Source organism: Passer domesticus, chromosome 7 (assembly GCF_036417665.1).
Source record: "Passer domesticus isolate bPasDom1 chromosome 7, bPasDom1.hap1, whole genome shotgun sequence".
In the NCBI taxonomy this organism is placed as follows: Eukaryota; Metazoa; Chordata; class Aves; order Passeriformes; family Passeridae; genus Passer; species Passer domesticus.
The window spans coordinates 7,660,037-7,679,440 of NC_087480.1; the positions used below are offsets into that span (position 1 = coordinate 7,660,037).

General features: G+C 46.8%; 2 protein-coding genes across 2 annotated transcripts; one reads left to right on the forward strand and one right to left on the reverse strand.

The window, feature by feature from the left end:
* Positions 1–26: 26 nt before the first annotated feature.
* On the reverse strand, positions 27–10,909 carry LOC135304366 (nyctalopin-like). Its single transcript, XM_064426686.1, has 2 exons — positions 8,002–10,909; positions 27–5,657 (listed from the first exon to the last, which is right to left on the reverse strand). The coding sequence occupies exon 2, from the start codon at positions 3,865–3,867 to the stop codon at positions 2,581–2,583; it is 1,287 nt and encodes a 428-aa protein (XP_064282756.1). The 5' UTR covers positions 3,868–5,657; positions 8,002–10,909; the 3' UTR covers positions 27–2,580.
* Positions 10,910–10,938: 29 nt separating this feature from the next.
* AGTR2 (angiotensin II receptor type 2) lies at positions 10,939–15,239 on the forward strand. Its single transcript, XM_064426687.1, has 2 exons — positions 10,939–11,962; positions 13,566–15,239. The coding sequence occupies exon 2, from the start codon at positions 13,639–13,641 to the stop codon at positions 14,755–14,757; it is 1,119 nt and encodes a 372-aa protein (XP_064282757.1). The 5' UTR covers positions 10,939–11,962; positions 13,566–13,638; the 3' UTR covers positions 14,758–15,239.
* Positions 15,240–19,404: the final 4,165 nt, after the last annotated feature.

Below are 19,404 nucleotides of genomic sequence, written 5' to 3' on the forward strand. Positions count from 1 at the left end.
CTTGGGGGCTTCATTTGTATGAGGGCTAATTGAGTGAAAGGGGATTAATTTTCCTGTGTGTAGGAGATGAAAAAAGGGCAGGTGAAAAGGAGGAATTTGGCAGGGAGCTGAAGAGGGGCTGGGGCACCAGGGAGGAAATGAGCAGGAGCTCTGCCATCTGCAGGGGTGAGGGCAGGGGCTGTGGTGGCACTGGCTGGGATTGCTCCCTGCTCTGGGTGTGGGGTGTCAGAAAACCCCCCCAGTGATTCCCTGCGTGAAGCCTTGTGCAGAGCTGGCTGGAAGCTTTCCACTGGTACACAATTTTTTTACAAGAAAAGTATGTTAGCAAAGCTTCCCACAGGAAATTGCATGTTTTCACTCAAGATGGAGCGATATACCCTAAGTAGAGTCACAGCCATCCCACTGAAACTCTGTTCTGGTGATTTATGGCACTGGCTGGGGGTGTGGTGTAATTAAGGTCAAAATTCTTGGACTTTGGAAGTGGCCATGTGCATCTGTTCTGTCCTGCCTCTTTTGCCTCGGGTACCAGGTTAAAGGGGAGAAATGGGTACTTTGACAATTACAGAATGGGAAAGCTTCTCCTTGTGCTGGATGTATTTAAGAAAGAAAAGTTTGGGGTGCAGGCAAAGCAGATCTGTCACACTGAAGGTCCAGTGCAGGACAATCAGGACAAACCCAGTGCTTTCCCTCCAGTAAGCACTCTTAAGCAGGTTTTCAAATAGTTTGTTTTGTCAAACACACCTAAAATTTTCAACAGGAGATGTAAACTTAAGCACATTTCCTTCTTCTGCAACTCTTCTTGCTCTTTAATATTAAAGTATTTGTTAGTATTTGTACTTTGTTTTGCTTCTTCAATTACATGCTTTTTTTCTTTCCATGTTTTTTTTAGCAGTGTCACCTTTGTTCATATTGAATTTTTTTTTAAACAGTTGGATTTGCTGCTGCCCTTATGGGTGCACGTTGCACTTGTCCTTCATTTTAAGGTCCTCCTTCAAATGTCTTTGCCAGCCCAGACTGCTTCCTCAGGGTCTTTGTTTTCTGGCCTTCTGGTATTCCTTGCAAGTTTCATTTTTTGTGGATTAAAAATGTGGCCACACGTTCTCCCTGAGCATACTGTGTATAACTTGTTAAATATTTCTATGATTTTTTATTATAGCGCAGAGGAAGCAATTTAGTTGTGTTCCTGTTACTGTTTAATGAGGTGGTGGTGTAAAAGTGGAAGGAATATTTTCTCAAAGTGTTCAGAGAAGGTAAGGTTCTCGTCCATATAAATTTTTCACTAATTTGTATTATTCAATGGAAAAAATGGAATCTTTCAGGGACTTAAGAAATTGCTGAGCTGGACTTTGCTTGCTTTTTTGCTTCTGCCTTTTTCTATTGCAGCTTGATAGAGAGTAATGCAAAAGCAAGAAACCAGCTGGAGTATTTTTCCACCACTTCACAAAGTATGTGAAGCTAGAAAAGTGAAGATGATGAAACAGCACAAACAATGTAAGCAAAAATTTATTGTATTGACCTTTAAATGCTTTGCACAAACCTAATCACAAATATAACGAGGATGCAGCATGTGAGGCCCCACTTCATCCCTTCCATGGTGTAACAGCAAAGGTTGGTCCTGCTCTGCACTCCATGGAGGTTTCCCACATCAGATTGTGCAGGTTTGTGTGTTTTCAGCCCTAAGCAAGGGTTTAGTTCTCTCTTACCTCTTATCAGCTTGGGATAATTCCTCTAAGGACAGGGACAAATGTGGTGTGTCTGGCACACATTCCTTTGCTTCCTTCTGTGAGCACCCAGTAAACACTGGCTAAGGGCTTTTAATATACCTGCCCAAATGGAAAATTCCATTTGGGAGGACAGAGGAGCTGACCTGTGTCTCCCAGCAGCTGAAGGGAGGCAGACTGGGGATGTGGCACTGGAATTGTGCTGTGACAGACCTCTTTGACTGCATGCAGGGAAACACAAGCAGTACAGACCATCCCTGAGACAAGTGACCTCCTTACAGGGGTAAATGCAGAACACATTAGCTGGGGTTCAGTGCTGTGAGGAGCAGCTGAGTGATAAAATGTTTTACATGGTGGTGGTTTTGCCCACACCTCCAACACAACATTCCAACAGCAGAGATGCCCATGTGCCTGCTGTGGGAGGGTGCCACGTGCTCACAGCAATGCTGATGGACTGGGCCTTGTCTAAGGACTCCAGACGTCCTGGAGCACATGCAGTTTATTCCTATTTCAGCAGTACTCACAGTATGCCCAGTATGGGCTGGGCACAGGAAGGCAGCCCCTCCCAGGGGGGTCACACCTGGCTGTGGTCAGTTGGGAAGTGGGGAGGGCAGAGGGGAACAAACTTCCCAGCCCCACAGCACCAGCACAAGCCCCGGCCCTGAACTTGCCAACGTGAGCATTTGCATTGAATTTTGATGTTAGCATTTCAGATTATTGCCCATAAATGAAATAATTTATTCCGGTATCATAAAACCCCTTTATTTCCGTATAAAATCCACCCGTCACGAAAACCATTGTTCGTAAACAAATCTCAATAAAACAAATAAGCAGCCTCCGCTTTATAACTGGAACACCATTAAAACGTGGCCACCACGGTGCCCCATCCCCTGTCATTGCACCACGTGTGGCAGGCAAGTGCCAGCAGGATGAGCTGGCCGGGCAGGGCGGGGGGCCTGGGGGCCACGCTGGTGCCAGGCACCCTGCACTTGTCCTCGCTGGCCAGCTCCAGCGGCACGGGGCAGTGCCCCAGGGGGCCAGCACGGGGCTGCTGGGGTGCTGTTGTGTTGGCAGGGCCCGGGAAGGCGCAGTCCAGCCCCTCGATGACCGCCCGGCGCGTGGCTGTCCAGCGCCAGAGCCAGAGCAAGCTGCAGTCACAGCTCCAGGGGTTGTGGGACAGGAGCACGTACCTCAGCCTGGCCACTTGGGAGAACAAGCGCACGGGCAGGGAGCTGAGGTTGTTTTTGCTCAGGTGGAGGAAGTGCAGCTTGTTTAGGTATAAAAAGGCAGAGTCTGAGATCGAGGAGATCTGGTTGTTGTTCAGGTACAAGTTTCTCAAGTTGAGCAGCTGTCTGAAGGTGCAGTCGACAGCAGTGATTCTGTTGGCTTCAAGGTGCATGGTCTTGAGCTGGATCAATCCTTCAAAAAGCTGATTAGGCAAATCAGTGATCAAGTTGTGGCCTAAATTTAACATGCCCAGTCTGAGAAGCTTTGCGAAAGCTCCGTTTTGGATGATCCATATCCGATTCTTCCTGAGATTCAGATCGTTCAGGGTTTCCAGGTCCTTCAGGGAATCTCTGCCGATGGCTTCTATGTGATTGCCCTCCAGGGACAGCCTCGTGAGGCTGGAGAGGTTCCTAAAGGCTTGTGGCACATACCTCATGTTATTGGAGGCTAAATCAAGCCTTTCTAAAGAAGGCAAGTGTGAAAATAGAAGTGGGTGGATTTCGAAGATATTGCAGTGGGACAAATCCAGGCTGATGAGGTTCAATAGTCCTCTGAAAGTGTTTGCATGCAGGTAGGTGAGGCGTGAGTTCCTGCTGAGGTGCAGCTCTTGCAGCCTGCTGAGAGCATGGAAAGTTCCTGGGGTCAGGAAAGTCAGATTGTTCCCATCTAGCCAGAGGCTGTGAAGGAAAGTCAGGTTTCTGAAGGTGTTGGTGTTGAGAATCCGCAAATAATTGTTGGAGAGGTTTAGAGAGATGGTGGATGGTGCAATTTCTCCAGGTAGGGTTTTCAGTCCAGCTCTGTTGCAGAGGATGGTCTTTTCAGGTGTACATTTGCACATGCTTGGGCATGAATTGGAGACATTCAGACTCAGCCCAGCCTGTGCTGCACAAGTGAATATAAATATAATGAGAAAGAACATGACCAGCCACACATCAGCCACAGCATCTAATTTCTGATGGATAGTAGAGAAGGAGGCAAGAAGAAGAGCATGTACCTTTTGGGCAGGTGAACCACGGGCAGGGCAGGGTCGGTTGGACTGTGCACAGAGAAAATAAATCAGCTGGTTCTTCCTGCTGCAGCCCCGTGGGGATTAAGTGTTTAGGCACGTCAGAGCTGATTAAGTGCTGCCCTGAGAGACAGGGAGGCTTCTCAGCCCAGCATCATGCTCTGACAGCGGTTTTTCTCACCTCCTGCCCTCTGCAAACAGCAGCAGGTGACAGACTTCCCTGGCAGCTGTCTGGGAGAGGCTCCTGCTCAGGGGTTACCACCATTCACAGAGTCTGCTTGGCAGCTGCCTCAAAATACCCATTCTGGGATGAATTTTTGTGATTTTCTCCAGCTAGAGCTTCAGCAAAGGCAGTGGAAGGTGGCTCTGCCATCCAGGTGTGAGGGGAGGGCTCTGACCCTGACAGAGGCTGCACACACTGACAGATGCCTCAGCTCAGGGATTTCCCTTGGTGATGGCTGTGACTCCCCTGCAGTAAAACTGGAATCTGCCAGGAGCTGTGCAAGCCTCGTGTTCTCTGACATGAGAGACATTCCTCTGACATTTTTCTCTGGGAAAGCATGGGGGAGTGCTGTGTCCTGGCAGTGCCTCTTGGGATAAGTCCTGAGGGGTGAAAAATGGTCCTTGTCGTTGAAACATGGAGCCCAAGGGCACTCTGTCCTTCCCAGGGCACTGCTTGTCTCCAGCAGGTCTGAAGATGCCACTGAGCAACTGCCGCTGGACTTTGGTCCTTAAAATTCTGTGTCCTTGACCTGTTTTTTATTCTATATCCACAATGCAAAGGGAAAGTGCATTTGGAGGCCTGATTGATGAACTCAACAGCCAGGGATCAGCAATCTTCAGACTGATCGTTCTGCAGGAGGACCAAACCCAGGGCTTGCAGCTGATGGGTCACTAGTGACACAATTGCTGCTCTTGCTTTTCATCACTCTAAATTTTTCTTTTTCTCTTCTCTCTGCTGGAGTTCTCATGTGTTCTGATGTGCTTGAAGCACCTTTTGTCAGCCCTCTGCCTTCCAGTGCATTTCCTTGCTCTTAATTTCTTGGTCTGGCTCAGCTTTTTTCTTTTTTTCATGTTTTATAGGTTGGGTTTTCTTTCTCTCCCCTGTCCAGACAGTGGCTAAACCCCCAAATATACAGTATGCCCAACAGTAAGTGTGACCTGGACAAGTTTGCAGCTCTGTTGTTTTCTCAGCAGAAGCAGATTATATCTCTTGTGCTGTTAAATCACTGTGTTGGCTTCAGCTAGTTCTGTTTTCTTCATTTTTTCAAGCAACAATCCCCTGAAGAACAGCTTCTCCCTGGAAGCTTGGCCAGAATGATCATGTTGTGTAATGGAGACCATCTTCCAGCTGTAAACAACATCATTTATTTAGTTAGACAGGCTTTGGTGCAGTGTTACTGGGGGCCAAAATCTGGTTTCCACCACGAGCAGCAGTGCTGGCACCGTGCCCAGGGCTGGTCCTGGGAGCTCCAGAGGAAACGTGCACTGCTCACCCCATCCAGCTGATTGTGTCTGGGGTCAGGCCAAAGGTTTTGGTGGGTGAACCTTTGTTTTCTGTATTCCTGGCTCAGCTAGGACTGCTCCTTTGAGGACATCACCTTGGAGGGGTGTCCTGCTGCTGGGGTCTCCATGGCTTCTCTTGCCTCCTGATGCAGCTCAGCTTGGAATATCCATCCCTCCATGACTTTGTCAGTGCAACCCTGTGAAGGAGACAGGTTTCTGCTGGTCTCTGTGCAGGACAAGGGAGCTGCACTGTGTGCTTGGGAATGCTTTTGCCTTTAGCTGAATTTTGTAGCTCAGGCTGAAAAAGATTGATCTCTGGCTCTGGTGTCCCTTTTATTGTACACAGGCTTTATTTCTGGTTGTAATTCTGGTAGTAATTCCAGCAGTGTTACCGTGTTCTAGCTCTTAGTAAAGCCCAGTTCTCTCTGTAACTCTCCTTGATTTCACACTGGAAATTTTCAGACCAAAAGCATGCAGCTCTTGGAGCTCACTGCTGCCAGATGTTGCTTTACTGGACTCAAACACTGTGGAGGAACAGGACCATGCAGCTGCAGAATGCTTCCTTGCTTTAGAGCCTATAGGGCCAAGGAAACCCATAAGTATCAAAGTGACCAGATTTTTACACTTTGTCACAGGTTTGGCAATTCCAGTTTCTCCCTGTAAGGATTACACAAAGCATGGAGGTGGGGTGAGAGGATTTTGGCTGTGGCTGCCCAAACTTACTGATGGCAGCGCAGGCTGCAGCTGCCCTTGGGGTGGAAGCAGTGCAGTAGTGTGCCAACACTCAGCACTGTGGAGAGCTAAACCTTTGCTGGGGGCTGAGTGCTGGCCACAGGAATGTCCTGTGTGTGCTGCAGTGCCCAGTGCTCCTGTGCTCAGCAATGCTCCAGCTTCCTGAGCGTCTCTACTGCAGTCACTGCCACACCAGGTGCTGCAGAGGCAAGATAAGGATGTGCTCCTTGAGAAGAACAGACACATGAGTTTTTTCTCCACCTACCTTTTTAGCAAACTTTCCTTTATGGTCTGTTCAAATATTAGCATCCTGCTCTTGGGCTCTCTTTTCCAGGCTCAGCTCTTTGTGCTCCACGTGCAGGGATTCTGATTGTCTCCCTCCATCTGCTTGGAGGGTTTCTGGAGTGCATCATGTGGTTTGGCTGAGGTGGCTCATCCACCCAGCTTTAATGGAAAAGCTGAACCACTGCAGGTCTTCTGTTAAAATGTATTCCACCCACCACATGACCATGGTTGTGTTTTTGTCTTTTTTTCAGTCACTGATTTATCTGACATCTGGGATTTATAGCCCAGCACATCCCCTTCAGAAATTGTTTGTAGCTGATGTCAAGAGCCTTGCCTAATACTGTAGATTTTAAGGAGAAGAATTTTCTTTAGAAGATTGAGGCAGCAGTCAAAAATATCTACTTTGGGATGGTCTTGCTAGTCTAATAAGTTAAAAGAACAATGTTTGCATTCTTTAAACTTTTTGTTGGGGAAAGATGGAATTAGTAGAATCACTTAATAGCTTAGTTGGTTAAAAGATTGATTAAATAATGTGGAATGTGCAAATGTCAGGAATAATCTGACACCCCCAAAGCTTTATCTAGCAGGTGAACTCTCTTTCATGTGTATCTCACTATTCTTGGAACATAAGAGGAATTTCTAGTAAAAGCACTTAAGAAGTGGGAAGCTGTTTGCAGTGGTTATAGTTCAGAATAGCAAAGGGAGGAAGATCTTTATTTTTAAAAGATCTCTGGAAAGAGACCCTTTGGGTGCTCTTTAACTATATAAAAATTTCCACAGAGCCCTAACTCTCCCTAAATACCACCTTGAGACCCTAAGGAGAAATGTGAAGCATTCTCCCACATCCTTTGAATGCCAGGCTATGTGTAACTATATTAGTTCAAATAAAGCAGAAGTTAGACAGGAGGGAACTCTCCCACAGGCTCTGGGCACCAGTGTCTTGACTTCTGCTGCTCATCACAGCAACTGCTTTGAGAGAAGTGAGGAGAAAATTACCTGATAAATTATGAAAGCTGACTGTGGCTTCCTGTGGTGGTCTCAGTTGCTGAAATGCTGCTCTGCCATGGCCATGAAGGCTCTGTGCCTGTTTTTGGCAGGCCCTGCAGTCTGGTGGTCTGTCTGTGCTGGGGGCATGGCTGGGAGCTGTGCAGCTCTCAGGGATGGAGTTTTGACCAAGTCCTGCTGCCTTCAGCAAGAGCAGACATGCCCCAAGAACAGGCAGTGGTGCCAGGGTGTGTGCATTTCCTGCCTTTAACAGCAACGGGTGCAGCTTGTTTTCAAAATCACTTATCTGCTTGTTTTCTTCACTACTTTTAGGAGCTTGTAAAATGCTTACAGCCAATAATTTGAACAAACAATGTCGTGGAGGATAACCTCAATCTTGGCAGTGCTGTTGGCTGTACACAAACATCTCTCATAAAATAAATGCTTTGGATAAGTTTTCTGCATGCTGAAGGTGGAAAGGGCATCCCTCTTCCCTCCCAAATGCCTCTGTCACACTCACTGAGCTGCTCCAAAACTGACCTCCTCCAGCACAGAAGGTCTGTTCTCTCAGAGTGTCTGATGGGCCCTGTCTGGGTGGCTCTTGTGGTCACTGCTGTGCTCCTGTGAAGTGAAAAAGCAGCACTTTCCCCAGCCCTGCTTAGTTCTTCCACGTGAAATCATGGCTCCAGCAGGGAGAGTGAAACACTGAGCACGGTCTTGCCTTTGAGAATGCTGGCAGCTCTCCCTCTTGGCCAAAACCCTGGGTTTGCAGACAGCCACTGCCAGAGCTGATCATGCTTCAGAGGTACCTGAGGCAGTGCTAGGACCAGAAGTGACCCAGCAAGAGCCATGGGTGCTGGATGGGAATGGGACTCACTGCCCCAGCCTTCAGCCTTCAAGGGCAGTGCTCACAACTGCTCCCTTCCCTGTCCCCAGGAAGGATGCAAGCAATCAGCTTTCTCTGAAGGAGTGCTCTGGGGCTGGGGAAGGGTGAGTTAGATTCCCCAGTCTTGCACGACTGAGCAATGAATCCCTAAAGAAACCCTTAAATAAACAAATGCAGGAAGGAGGAATGCTTAGAAACGTTTATGGAATGCTGGAATGTTTGGCACAGCACACCCCAGAATCACAGAGTATTCTGGGTTGGAAGGGACCCACAAGGATCATCAAGTCCAGCTCTTCCAGCCCATGCAGGGATCAAATCTTGGCATTATTAGCACCATGCTCCAGCCAACTGAGCTAATCCCAGGGTCTGGCATGATGAAAATCATTGCCCTGGCATTTGGTGCTGGATCCCCAACTCCTGCTGCCAGCCTTGGGACCAGGGAGTCAGGGGATCCTGCTGTAAATCAACACCAAACACAGCCACAGTGATCTGTGTTGGGTTATGCATCCTGGGGAGCACATTTATAGAAGGTTTTTTCCCCTCTTGCTTTCTCAAAAAGGAACAAATCAAGCCCATGAATAGAGTTTGCATCTGGATCTCACATTACCCTGAGCCTTTGGCAGGCTGGCAAGGTTTAGCCTCAAGAGGTGGCTCTGACAGCCTGCTGGCACTGTCAGGCTGCTTGTTTGGAATATTCCATCCCTGACAGCGGCAGCATTTCCCTGCAAAATCCAAGATCTAGGACTTGGAGTGCATGGATCCTTTTCTTTTTATTTGTACAGTTGATCAGAAGGTGATATTTGAATTGAGTGTGGTGGTGGTTTGGGGTTTTTTGGGTTTGGTTTTTTTTTTTAGACACTTCTGGTGACATTTGACCTCTTCAGGTGCATAGGCTTGAGGATAGAAAGACAAACCTAAGGGCTATATGTGGACCTGCAAACTTCTTGCTCCTCTTGAACTGTGAATTTTTTTAGTTGGTATAAAAGATGTACTAAAAATCCTTCCCCAAATTAAACCCCAGATACCTCAAGCCTCTACTAATTTAAAATCAAACAGTTCTTGTGTTGAAAACTCTCAGCTTTTGTAACTTTGCAGCCAGATGAGCAGTGAAAAAGCTCTGCCCTGTGCTGAGCTGTGTGCTGGGCTCTGCTGCAGCAGATCCATGTGCTGGATTTACCAGCCTGGTGTGAAAAACACATCCCACAAGCTCAGGGAGCATTAGCTCAGCTCAGCTCTACATGGCACGAGGTTGTTTTGTGCATGGACAGCTTGGGCATCTGTTTCACAGCCATAGAAGATGCTCAGAAATAGTGAGAGGAAGAAAGAAGTGATGGGGGAAATAGAAGAGAGAGGGATTTTTACATTAGTGAGAGGAAGCTTTGCAGTGAGGACTTGGGATCAGATAAGGAATCAGATGGACTGAGCATTGGCAGGGGAGAGAACAGGAGCAGGATTTGTCAAAGGGCAGCCTGAGCTATAACCCCCATTGCCTGCCTGCAGCAGGGCCATTTCTTGTCTGCTGAAGTCTCAATTCTGTAGGCAAAACAGAATAAACACAGTCAGCATCTGTAAGTATCAAAAGTTGTGTGGCAAGGAAAACTTTATATTTAAGTCTAAACAACGAGTGTTTGTTATTTTTGAAAAATAAACGTTCTTGTGCATTTTTCCTTCATGGGGTGTTTGCTGAGGAATGCAGCAAAACCTTTTACCAATGGTTTGTGTGCAACTAGCAGCAAAGACTCCTGGCTGAGAGTGTCCTGGCACATCTTGTTACCAAAAAAAATTAAAAAATATGGTTCAGAGTGAGTGCTGACATCTCAGGTCACTCACCAGTGGGCCAGCAGACCCCAGACAGGGTCTGTACAGGGGGAATTGGTGGCAGAAGGTGCATCTCTGCTCCTTTGCAGCAGGACTCTTGACTTTCCTCTGTGTGCTTGCAGCCTGACAGTCCTGACCATGGACTGCTTTGTCATCATGTCCTTGAAGCAGTAAATCGTTGAACTGTGGTAAATAGAAATGCTGTGTGGGATTCCCTTTCTTTAAATAACTCAGTCTCCTTTTAGCACAGAAAATGCTAAGAACTGGACTTTGAATTATGAGGCAGATAAAGACAAAAGCTGCCAAGGACTCTTCTCTCTGCCTTGGATGTAGCACTCACCTCCAGGGGATGGGTGTATATGAGTTTGCTGATAAGCTTTTTCAATACTCTCTGAAGCTTTTACTGGTCAAAAACGTAGCTGGGCTGTGGTGAAACTGGTGAGACTCTTCTCCACAGCCTGCTCAGCCCTTGGTTCCCCTGAAGATGCTGTTAACAGGTTGTTTTCCATCTCTCCTCTGGGTCACTCTGGTACCAGCAGAGCTGGTGATGGCTCTGGTGTGCTGCACACTCCTGGAGCAAGGCCAGGCACTGGGGTTCCCCCAAGCCCCACAGGTGGATGCACATCACCCCAAGGCTGTGCTGGTGTTCAGAGCATGGGATGAGCTTGGGTCCAGTGCTGGCTAGTGATTGAGAGCCAGGGGCAAAGGGACATGTCACTGCCAGGGGCTCCAGTGGTTGCTTTCTGTCTGTGAGCCTTGCTGGGGAGCACAGCACAGGTGCCCCCAGTAGATGGGCACTGCAGAGATCACACTCGGGCATCAGGGCAAAATGGTTAAACCTATGGGTGCTTCCTTTGCCACTGTTCTCATCCTCCAGGATCCCCCTTGGAGCTCCTTCCAGGGAGAGGGGGCTGGGGCCAGGCACAGCATGTGATGCAAGGAAGGAGCAGATGTAAAAACCCTGTGTTGTATGAATGGGAGTTGGCATGGTCTCACTTTGGTCATGCCCTACCCCAGTGCAGCCTCAGAACCAAGCCTGCTCTCAGCCACATCTTGCTGTCTGATTTGTCCTAATTTGGCCTGATTTGTCCTGCTGCCTTCCTCAGCCCCAGCAGTGTGCCTGTCTTTGCAAGGAATGGGACAGTGGCTTTCCCATTCTGACCGGGAGATAGGATCAGCCCCCTTACCCAGGCAGTGCTGTTGTGAATGCAGTGATGTTTCTCCACTTTCTGTCTCTCTGTGTTCACATTCTAGTCAATTCTGCCAAGACTAACAGCCTATTTCACTCTCAGATGTGTTAGCCAGTGCTAGGACTCCACGGACTGCACGGGAATCCCGCTGCCCTCAGAGATGCATGGATCCTTTCATGGAGGCTCCCACAAGTTGTGTGTGCACGTGGAGGGCAGAAAGGGGCTGCATGTGGGTGTGTCCTCCTGGCCTGAGAGCTGCAGTAGAAAACCGCAGGGATATTTGTGTGAATTTCCTTTTTCTTGCTTGCTTCATTTCCTTTTTTTTTTCCCCCTTTTTTTCTGGCTGTCTTGTTGCTCTCTCCTGATTTACTGCATGTGCTCACGTGGCCTTGGAAAGGGGGGTTCTCAAACTGTTTTGTTTCCAAAAGGAAAAGAAGCTGGCAGGCATTCATATTTCAGTTCTGGAGTTATGTAGGTTAAAGTCTCCCAGTGGAAAAGGGAAGATATGAGAGAGCAGATTGCTGGTGGCCATACTCACCAGAAGGAAAACAGAAAAAAGGAGCACGGAATTCTGGAGCTGCATCCAGACAAATGTGAGGCTTGAGAGGTAGGTTTTCTGTCTGCTCTTAGAACATAATTTCCATTGATTTGATTCCATTTGTGCTGGAATGCCTCGTGCCTGCAGTAAGGGGAGGAAGGAGCAGCTCAGAGCAGATCCTAAGGCACCACTTGTCCAGGACCAGAGGGAGGGAGTGTGTTTGTCAATGAAACCTTGTTCTCTGTAATGCAGTACAAATGATCATGCTGTGGTCCCTCTGCTAGGAGTCAGGGAGGTAGGGAATGCTTTGTGATTAATTCTGAGATTTCAGATTCTTTGTGTTAAAATGAAGGGCTCAGGACATAAGGGTGAAATGGGACTCCAGACCCTCTCTGGATATTTGTGTTCCCAAATGAAAAAGCTTTGATTCGATTTGGGACCTGTTTGAATACAGAACATGGGCTTATGATCACCTATCTGTGACTTTAAATACCAGCACTTTGAAGAAATTCCCCTGCTTTCATTGTTGAGGCAATACATTTAAAATTAAATTTTTGTCAGTATATCCAAAGTAGTATATTGCATATTTTGCATTAAGCAAATGATAAGCAACTGTATATTAAACTGTTGATACAGAAAAATATGTTTGAAGTGATCAGTTGCCTTCTGTTAAATGAGAGATCATTACCCAAATCTGTTGTCTTGGTGAAAATTTCTGTTATTTTTAGAGTTCCTTGAGAATTCTTAAATGCCTGATTCCACAAAAACTTAATTAAAAATGAATTGCCTCTTTTTAGTATGTAAAATAAAATACTTGGGTATGATATCTTTTTCATTGACTTAGAAAGTCTTAAAGTTTGCAAAATGTCCTGCTCAGAGTGCAGACACGAGCTGTTGAAATGTAACAGAGACAGATGTGTCAATTAATTGTCTTATTTTAGCTGTTTAATAGTTACATTTTCCCCTATTGAAATCCAATCCTGATATCTCTAAATGGCACATAGTACTGTTAAACCCATTGCCTGCAAGGACTGAGTTTATTGCTTGTGTCTACATTGAAATTATCTCTTTTACTGTTCTGATTAAAGCTGTCATGAGGGAAGGAGATACAGATATGTGTCAGAAGGACACTGACAGTGAATGACATTTTGCAAAGACCCTTCAGTGTCTTTGTGTCCAGCCCTGTGAACTGGGGAAAAAAGAAAAAAAAAATCACAGCTTGCTTTCCTAATAGTCCTTTTTAATGGCTGCTTTCATGCCTGTTCTTTTATATTAACTGCTCAGAGTGCTGGAAATATCATGAGAAAACTGAGAAAAGGATCATGAGGAGCTTCAGTATGGCCTTTGGGTCACAGAAGCTCCCAAAGTGTCTCCAGCTCCTGAGTCCATAATCCTTCTGCTCTGCTGGCCACAGAAAGCACCCTCTGTAATCACAGATAAACCCCAGCTGCTCTCTTCTCTGCCAGGCTAATTAAAAAGCGCTGTGACGGTCCTAGGGCTAATTGTGCTCTGTCAGTGGGATGGAGGTGAGGAGTTCAGCAGGGCTGCCTGGTATTTCAGCACTCAGCTTACTGATATAGCTTCAAATGGTTTTTATTTTATTGTGTCTGTGTGATCTCAGCGCTAAGACAGCTGCAGAGTGCATGTCTAACACATGGTTTCTGATCTGCAGGTGAGCAACGTGATAGGAAAGTGCTGCCAGCCCATGAATTTCCTGAGGAAACTCCCTCTCCACCAGCACCAACATGCAGAGCAACTACTCCCTGGTTGTCACCACCAGGGAAAGTCTCCAAGTCCTGTCCACAGCACTGACAAACTCTTCGGCTGTGTCGCACTCATCCCCTCCCTGCCCCCTTACCTCTTCAGACTATCAGTTTTCACTCATTCCAGCCCTCTTCTCTGCAGTTTTTGTTCTTGGCTTGGTTGGCAACAGCGTGGTGGTTGTGGTGCTCTGTCGTCACACTGGCCCCAAGACAGTTGCTAATATCTACATTTTCAACCTGGCCATGGCAGACCTGCTGTGCCTGGCCACCCTCCCCTTCTGGGCCACCTACTATGCTCAGGGATACAACTGGCTCTTCGGCTCTCTCATGTGCAAGATCTCCAGTTCTGTCCTGTGTCTGAATATGTTTGCAAGTATTTTTTTCATCACGTGCATGAGCGTGGACCGGTACCACGCCATTGTCCACCCTATTCACTCCCAGAGGAGAACTCTACAACAAGCTTATTTTGTAGCACTGGTTGTGTGGGGCCTCGCCTGTTTGTCCTCCCTCCCAACTTTTTATTTCCGAGACACTCACTATGTTGAAAGCTTGGAGGTCAATGCTTGCATTATGGCCTTTCCTTATGAGAACTATGCACAGTGGTCTGTGGCAACAGCCTTCCTGAAAAACACCCTCGGCTTCTTCATCCCCTTGGCAGTGATCACCACCTGCTACATCTGGATCAGGAGGCACCTGCTTAGAGCACAGCAGTTTGGGAAAAGCAGGCAGAAGAGGGACAAAGTCCTGAAGCTGGTGGCTGCTGTCGTCGTGGCCTTCCTGATTTCCTGGCTGCCATTCCACGTTTTGACATTTTTGAATGCTCTGGCTCACATGGGCGTCATCGACAGCTGTGAGGTGCTGGGGCTCATCGACACGGCGCTGCCCTTCGGCATCTGCATGGCCTTCGCCAACAGCTGCATCAACCCCCTGCTGTACTGCTTCATTGGCAACCAGTTCCAGGAGAAGCTGCACCGCCTGTTCAAGAGGAGAGTCCACCAGTTCAGCAGCCACCGGGAGAGCTCCTCTGCCAGGAGGGGCAGCTGCTTCAGAGAGGCCGAAACCCCCGTGGGCAAAGAGGGGGAACCTGAGTCCTTCCTGTAGCCTCTGGGGCACGGTGTGGGGTGATGTCAGTGCAGCTGGATGTCCCTGCAGTGCTGACATTACTGTCTCCTCTTCCCTTTGTTTTGTGCCCATTTATTCACCAGCTGTTTGAAGGAGAATCTGTTTTTGTCGTACATGGGGATTTATTCCTCCTTCCTTTTCACAACGAGAACTCAAGTTTCACACAGATGGAAGGTTCTGACAAATAGCTGTATTGATGGCATTTTGAATGTCAGCTTTTTGTGTGGCTGAGATCAGGCAACTGTCATATGTAACACAAGAAGGACCATTACACCATAGCTACAATTGCATAGGTGCTGAGTATTGTACCCTAAACTGATTTTCTAAAAGAGATTCTCACTAGAGAATGTGTAAATAAAGCAGTGCAGATACTTCTGTACCTACCTGTAAGAAAATATTTTGACATTTATTTTGTATATTTTAATTTTTTTTTAAATAAATGGCTAGAGATGTATGTAAAATGCATCAAATATACTTCCAGCTTGCTTCAGCCTGGGATCCTGAGGATCTGTGGAGACATGGTTCTGCAGACTGCTGAAAGTGGGAGGGTATTCTTGTGGGAAAGTAAAACCCATAAAGCGCACATTTATATACCTTTCTTACAGCAGGTAACATGTCCATGGGCCAGAGGGTCCTTTCTTTGATTCAGTGTGGTCACTTGTGACAAAAATGCTGCAGGAAGTGAACATGCAGTGTCCCACTGCTACATGGGCATGCTGAACCCCACACACGGTCCAGAAGCCTTCATGGCAAGGACTTGTTGATTGTGTGGACCTTTTTCATTCTAAATGTCAATTACGAATGTGAATTTGGAGTACTGCATATAGAAATCCTGAGTGACTCTATCTTGTCACCCAGAAGCAAAACCATGATGTGAGTTTACTCATTTTAACTAAAAGAATGAATGAAAAAAAAAGTATGTGGGAAATACTGATTCTATTTTGAGGTTGCTTTTGATATTTATTTGAGATTTTATTTTGCTGGAGAGGTAGAGGTCCAAGAGGTCCTCTTGGACCCTTTGATAGGCTCAGTCTAAAAGAGGGGTCTGTTAGCACATTTACAATTGCCTGCAGGTTTCCCCAGGGTGAGTGACTAAAGATCATGAGTTTCAGGGAATTGTCTCTGATATCAGAGTTACTTTTGAAGCTTGGATTCACAGTTTTGATCTGGGGGTCAAGCCAGCCTCCCTGGAAGTCCCACCTGGCTGGAAACCATGGGAGCCTGTGCAGGTTCATTTCTCTGGTAGGTAGGAGTAAGTTTCTTCACTGGATTTTACAAGAAATGTGTGAGTCTCAGAGTGATGTGAGGTGAAAAGTTTGTGCAAAACTTGGCAGAACAAGGCCTGACCATAAGTAACCCACTCTCCCTATCCTGCTCTGATGTTCTCTAGTGGGGCATGTGGCTGGAGAGATGCTCATCCCTGAAAGTGGCAGAGCTACTCCTGCAGCTCCCCTGGAATGTTTTTGTTGAAAATGTTCCGAGGAGCTAATAGTGTCTGGGGCGTTGGGTATTTCTGGAAGGACAAACTGTTAATTGCTTAGCAATGAGGACAGCAACACAGTTGTGCTACAGCAAAACAGACCAGCACACTTAGAAAATCACCAGGTGCTCAAGGCAGCAAGCTCAGAGGGGTAATAAGAGGTTGTGGAAGCTTTTTACCTTTGCTGCAATGCAGGTCAGTAAAGAACACAAGTGGGACATTAATTGGTGTCTTTGGAGTCTCAAATCAAAAGCTGACCTGCACCATCTGAGCTCTGTGCCACAGCTGTGCCTGTCCTGAGAGGAGGACAGGCTGCACGTTCTCTGCATGTCAGGTTGGACCTGCTAAAAACAGCAGTGTTTAACAAGGATCGTGCCTTTTCCCTGGTGTGCAGACATGCTGACAGGGAAATACTACAGGAATCTGAAATCCAGTTGCATTTACAGCTGTGAGAGGCTGGAGAAAATGAGAATAAAGCTTTCCCAAGGAGAGAACAGCAATGCAGCATCTCCCACTGCTGTGGGACAAACTCATGGTTGGCTGTGGAAGGCAGGGATTGATAACCACCTGCAGAGGCTGAGACAGCTGCACCCAGTGTCACTTTCCTACAAAGAGGGGAACAAAAAAATAATATTAAATGTGAGGTGAACGGAGAGGGGAGGAAAATTCTTTCTTTCAAAAGAATTTTCAAAAGTTTCAAAAGAAGTCTACACTGAAGGTCATATTCTGCAAGAGTGACAAACTTAGTGACCCCAGTGTGACATTTTTGTTTGCTAGATCTGCCTTGTACCTCTAATAGGTCATGAATTTGAGCAGTGTGGTTAAACAAACATCCCAAAAATTCTGTCTCAAGAGGGGAGAACCAGGGGAGGTTCTGTATCAAGGGTTTTGCTTTATTTTTAGAGCAAACTGATTAATGTTGAGCTCTAAGAATTTCTTCCATCATACTCAAGTTCTTATGAGATTTTTGAGGGACTTTTAAAATAAAATGTGTGTGTGGGAGGGGTTTCAGAGTTTCCGCATATTGTGTTTATTTTTTCATGGTTTTCAGCAAAAGAATGAGGATGGAAATTTAAGCAGGTTTTTCCTTGCAATTTAGAAGTTTCTTTTTTCCTTTTAAGAGAAATTTTTGCTGTTATTTGAAATTTTTTCTGATAGTTGTGCAGGGCTGCAACCCCTGTCAGTCAGACCACAATATTTGTAAGGTCCTTTGCAAGCCCTGTGTTGCCTTAGGGTCTCCTAAAAAATGCAAACCCCTCTCCAAGGCAGGAGTCCTGCAGCCTGGGGCCTGCTCAGGTCAGCCTGGCCATCCCACAGCACCCACTCTGGGTTGTGCACTCTGCAAGTGCAGAAAGATGAATTTATGAGCAGCCACTGGGTTTTGGCTCTGTTGAGGTGCAGAAGCAGTGGAGAGGAGAGCCTGCTGTGGAAAGGGTGTTTTGTGATGGACCACATGGAAATTCTGATGGGTTTAGAGGGGAAAATGTCCTGGGACACTTTTGGACCTGTTAGATGGTCTTTCCCCAAAGAGAGATGGAAGGGATGGTTTCCTACATGGGTCAGTCTGTCTCTGATGTATCTGCTCAGCAAAACCTCTCTGTGGCTTCCTTTTTTAGTTCTAGTTGATTGCTCAGACCACTTTGAGCATCCTGTGCGTGTCCCTGAGCTGACTTGACTACACAACTCAGCAGAGAAAGCCACTGGCTTTTTTATTAGGAGCTAGTGCTGGGTGGTGAGCTAAATGTTTTGTTTATGTAAGATATACAATAAGAAATGTTTGGTACAGCATGTTCTCCCTGAGGAGTCAACGTGGCCTGAATCTTGTGCTGGCACCCACTCAGCACAAGAGTTCTGGCAGTTCCTGCCAGATTCTGAGCAGGAATATCATCTTGCCACTCTGTAGCTCGCTGCCACAACTTGGCTTCCCTTCACACCTCCCCTTGTTCTGGCTGAAGGGTGAGGAGGTGCCAGGGAGCAATGAACTGCTCATGTTTCCCTAGGAAAATGAGGCCTTTTGGATATTCTGAGTGGTCCTGGCAGGAATGCAGGAAACCTGAGGCATGGGGATTGAGGTGGTCTGGAAGCTTTTGCTCCAAGCTGGCAGCCTTGCTGATCTCATCTGAAATCTCCTTCCCATGGAGGAAAATGACTGCTGTTGTTGGGAAGGGCTGCTCCATTCCACAAGGTCCTGGGATGTGCTTTGCTCACATCTGCCTGCTGCAGGACCCAGCTGGGGGCACCAGAGAGGGGCTTGTTCCTGTGGCCCATGGCTCTGCCAGGGAGGGTTTGGGTCTCCCATGGCTTTCTTACCAGATACCTGTCTACAGAAGGAGCCCAGGCTGCTGTCTTCAACATCCCATTTCCTCTGGTTTGGGTGCAGTGGTCATTCCAGTGCTGTGGTTGTGGCAGAGCATCCAGTGAGGCACCTGTCTGAGAGAGGATGCTCCCTCCTGTTTGCCAGCTTTCATTAGAAACAAAATGGGACAGAAAATTTTTAAAAAATGGGTAAAAATTGAGATTTGTTTATTGAAATCAGTGGGATCCTAGAGTAGAGTGTCCCAGGATAGGGAGCAAGCCAACCTCTCTCATTGCCTCTTTCAAATGTTTACTTTCCACTTCCTCTTCAGCTGAGGCAGAGCCTGGATTTGACACTGTAAGCTCCGGATAGAACTCAGTTAATCCTCAAAGCACTTCACAGGGGCAAAGCAGAGGGATCTGGAAGTGGATGAGCGTCATGACATTAATTTCCTTGCCACGAGGGACATCTGAACTTGCCCCCTATCCCCTTCTGACAACCAGTAGCTCTTTGGAGTAAGCAAACATAAAATCACAAAGCTCTGCTTCATCCCTGTAAGACAAGCAGTTATGGGAACCAGGACCCAGTGTAACTTTTAGCTTCTAGTACTGTAAATTTAAATAAGAAAATCAAAAACTGCAACATTGCAGATGTGATTTATCTGACACAGCTGTCGATTCTACATGACAGACAGCTAAAATGGAGCAGAGACAAGGCTGTCTCTAGAAATCACACTTTCCTTGAAACAACTGTAAGAAGCATTGCTAACAGGAAAGAAAATGGTAAAGTCATTAAATGCATTTAGACAGAGATGTAATGGATATATGAGATACAATTGCTCTTGAACAAT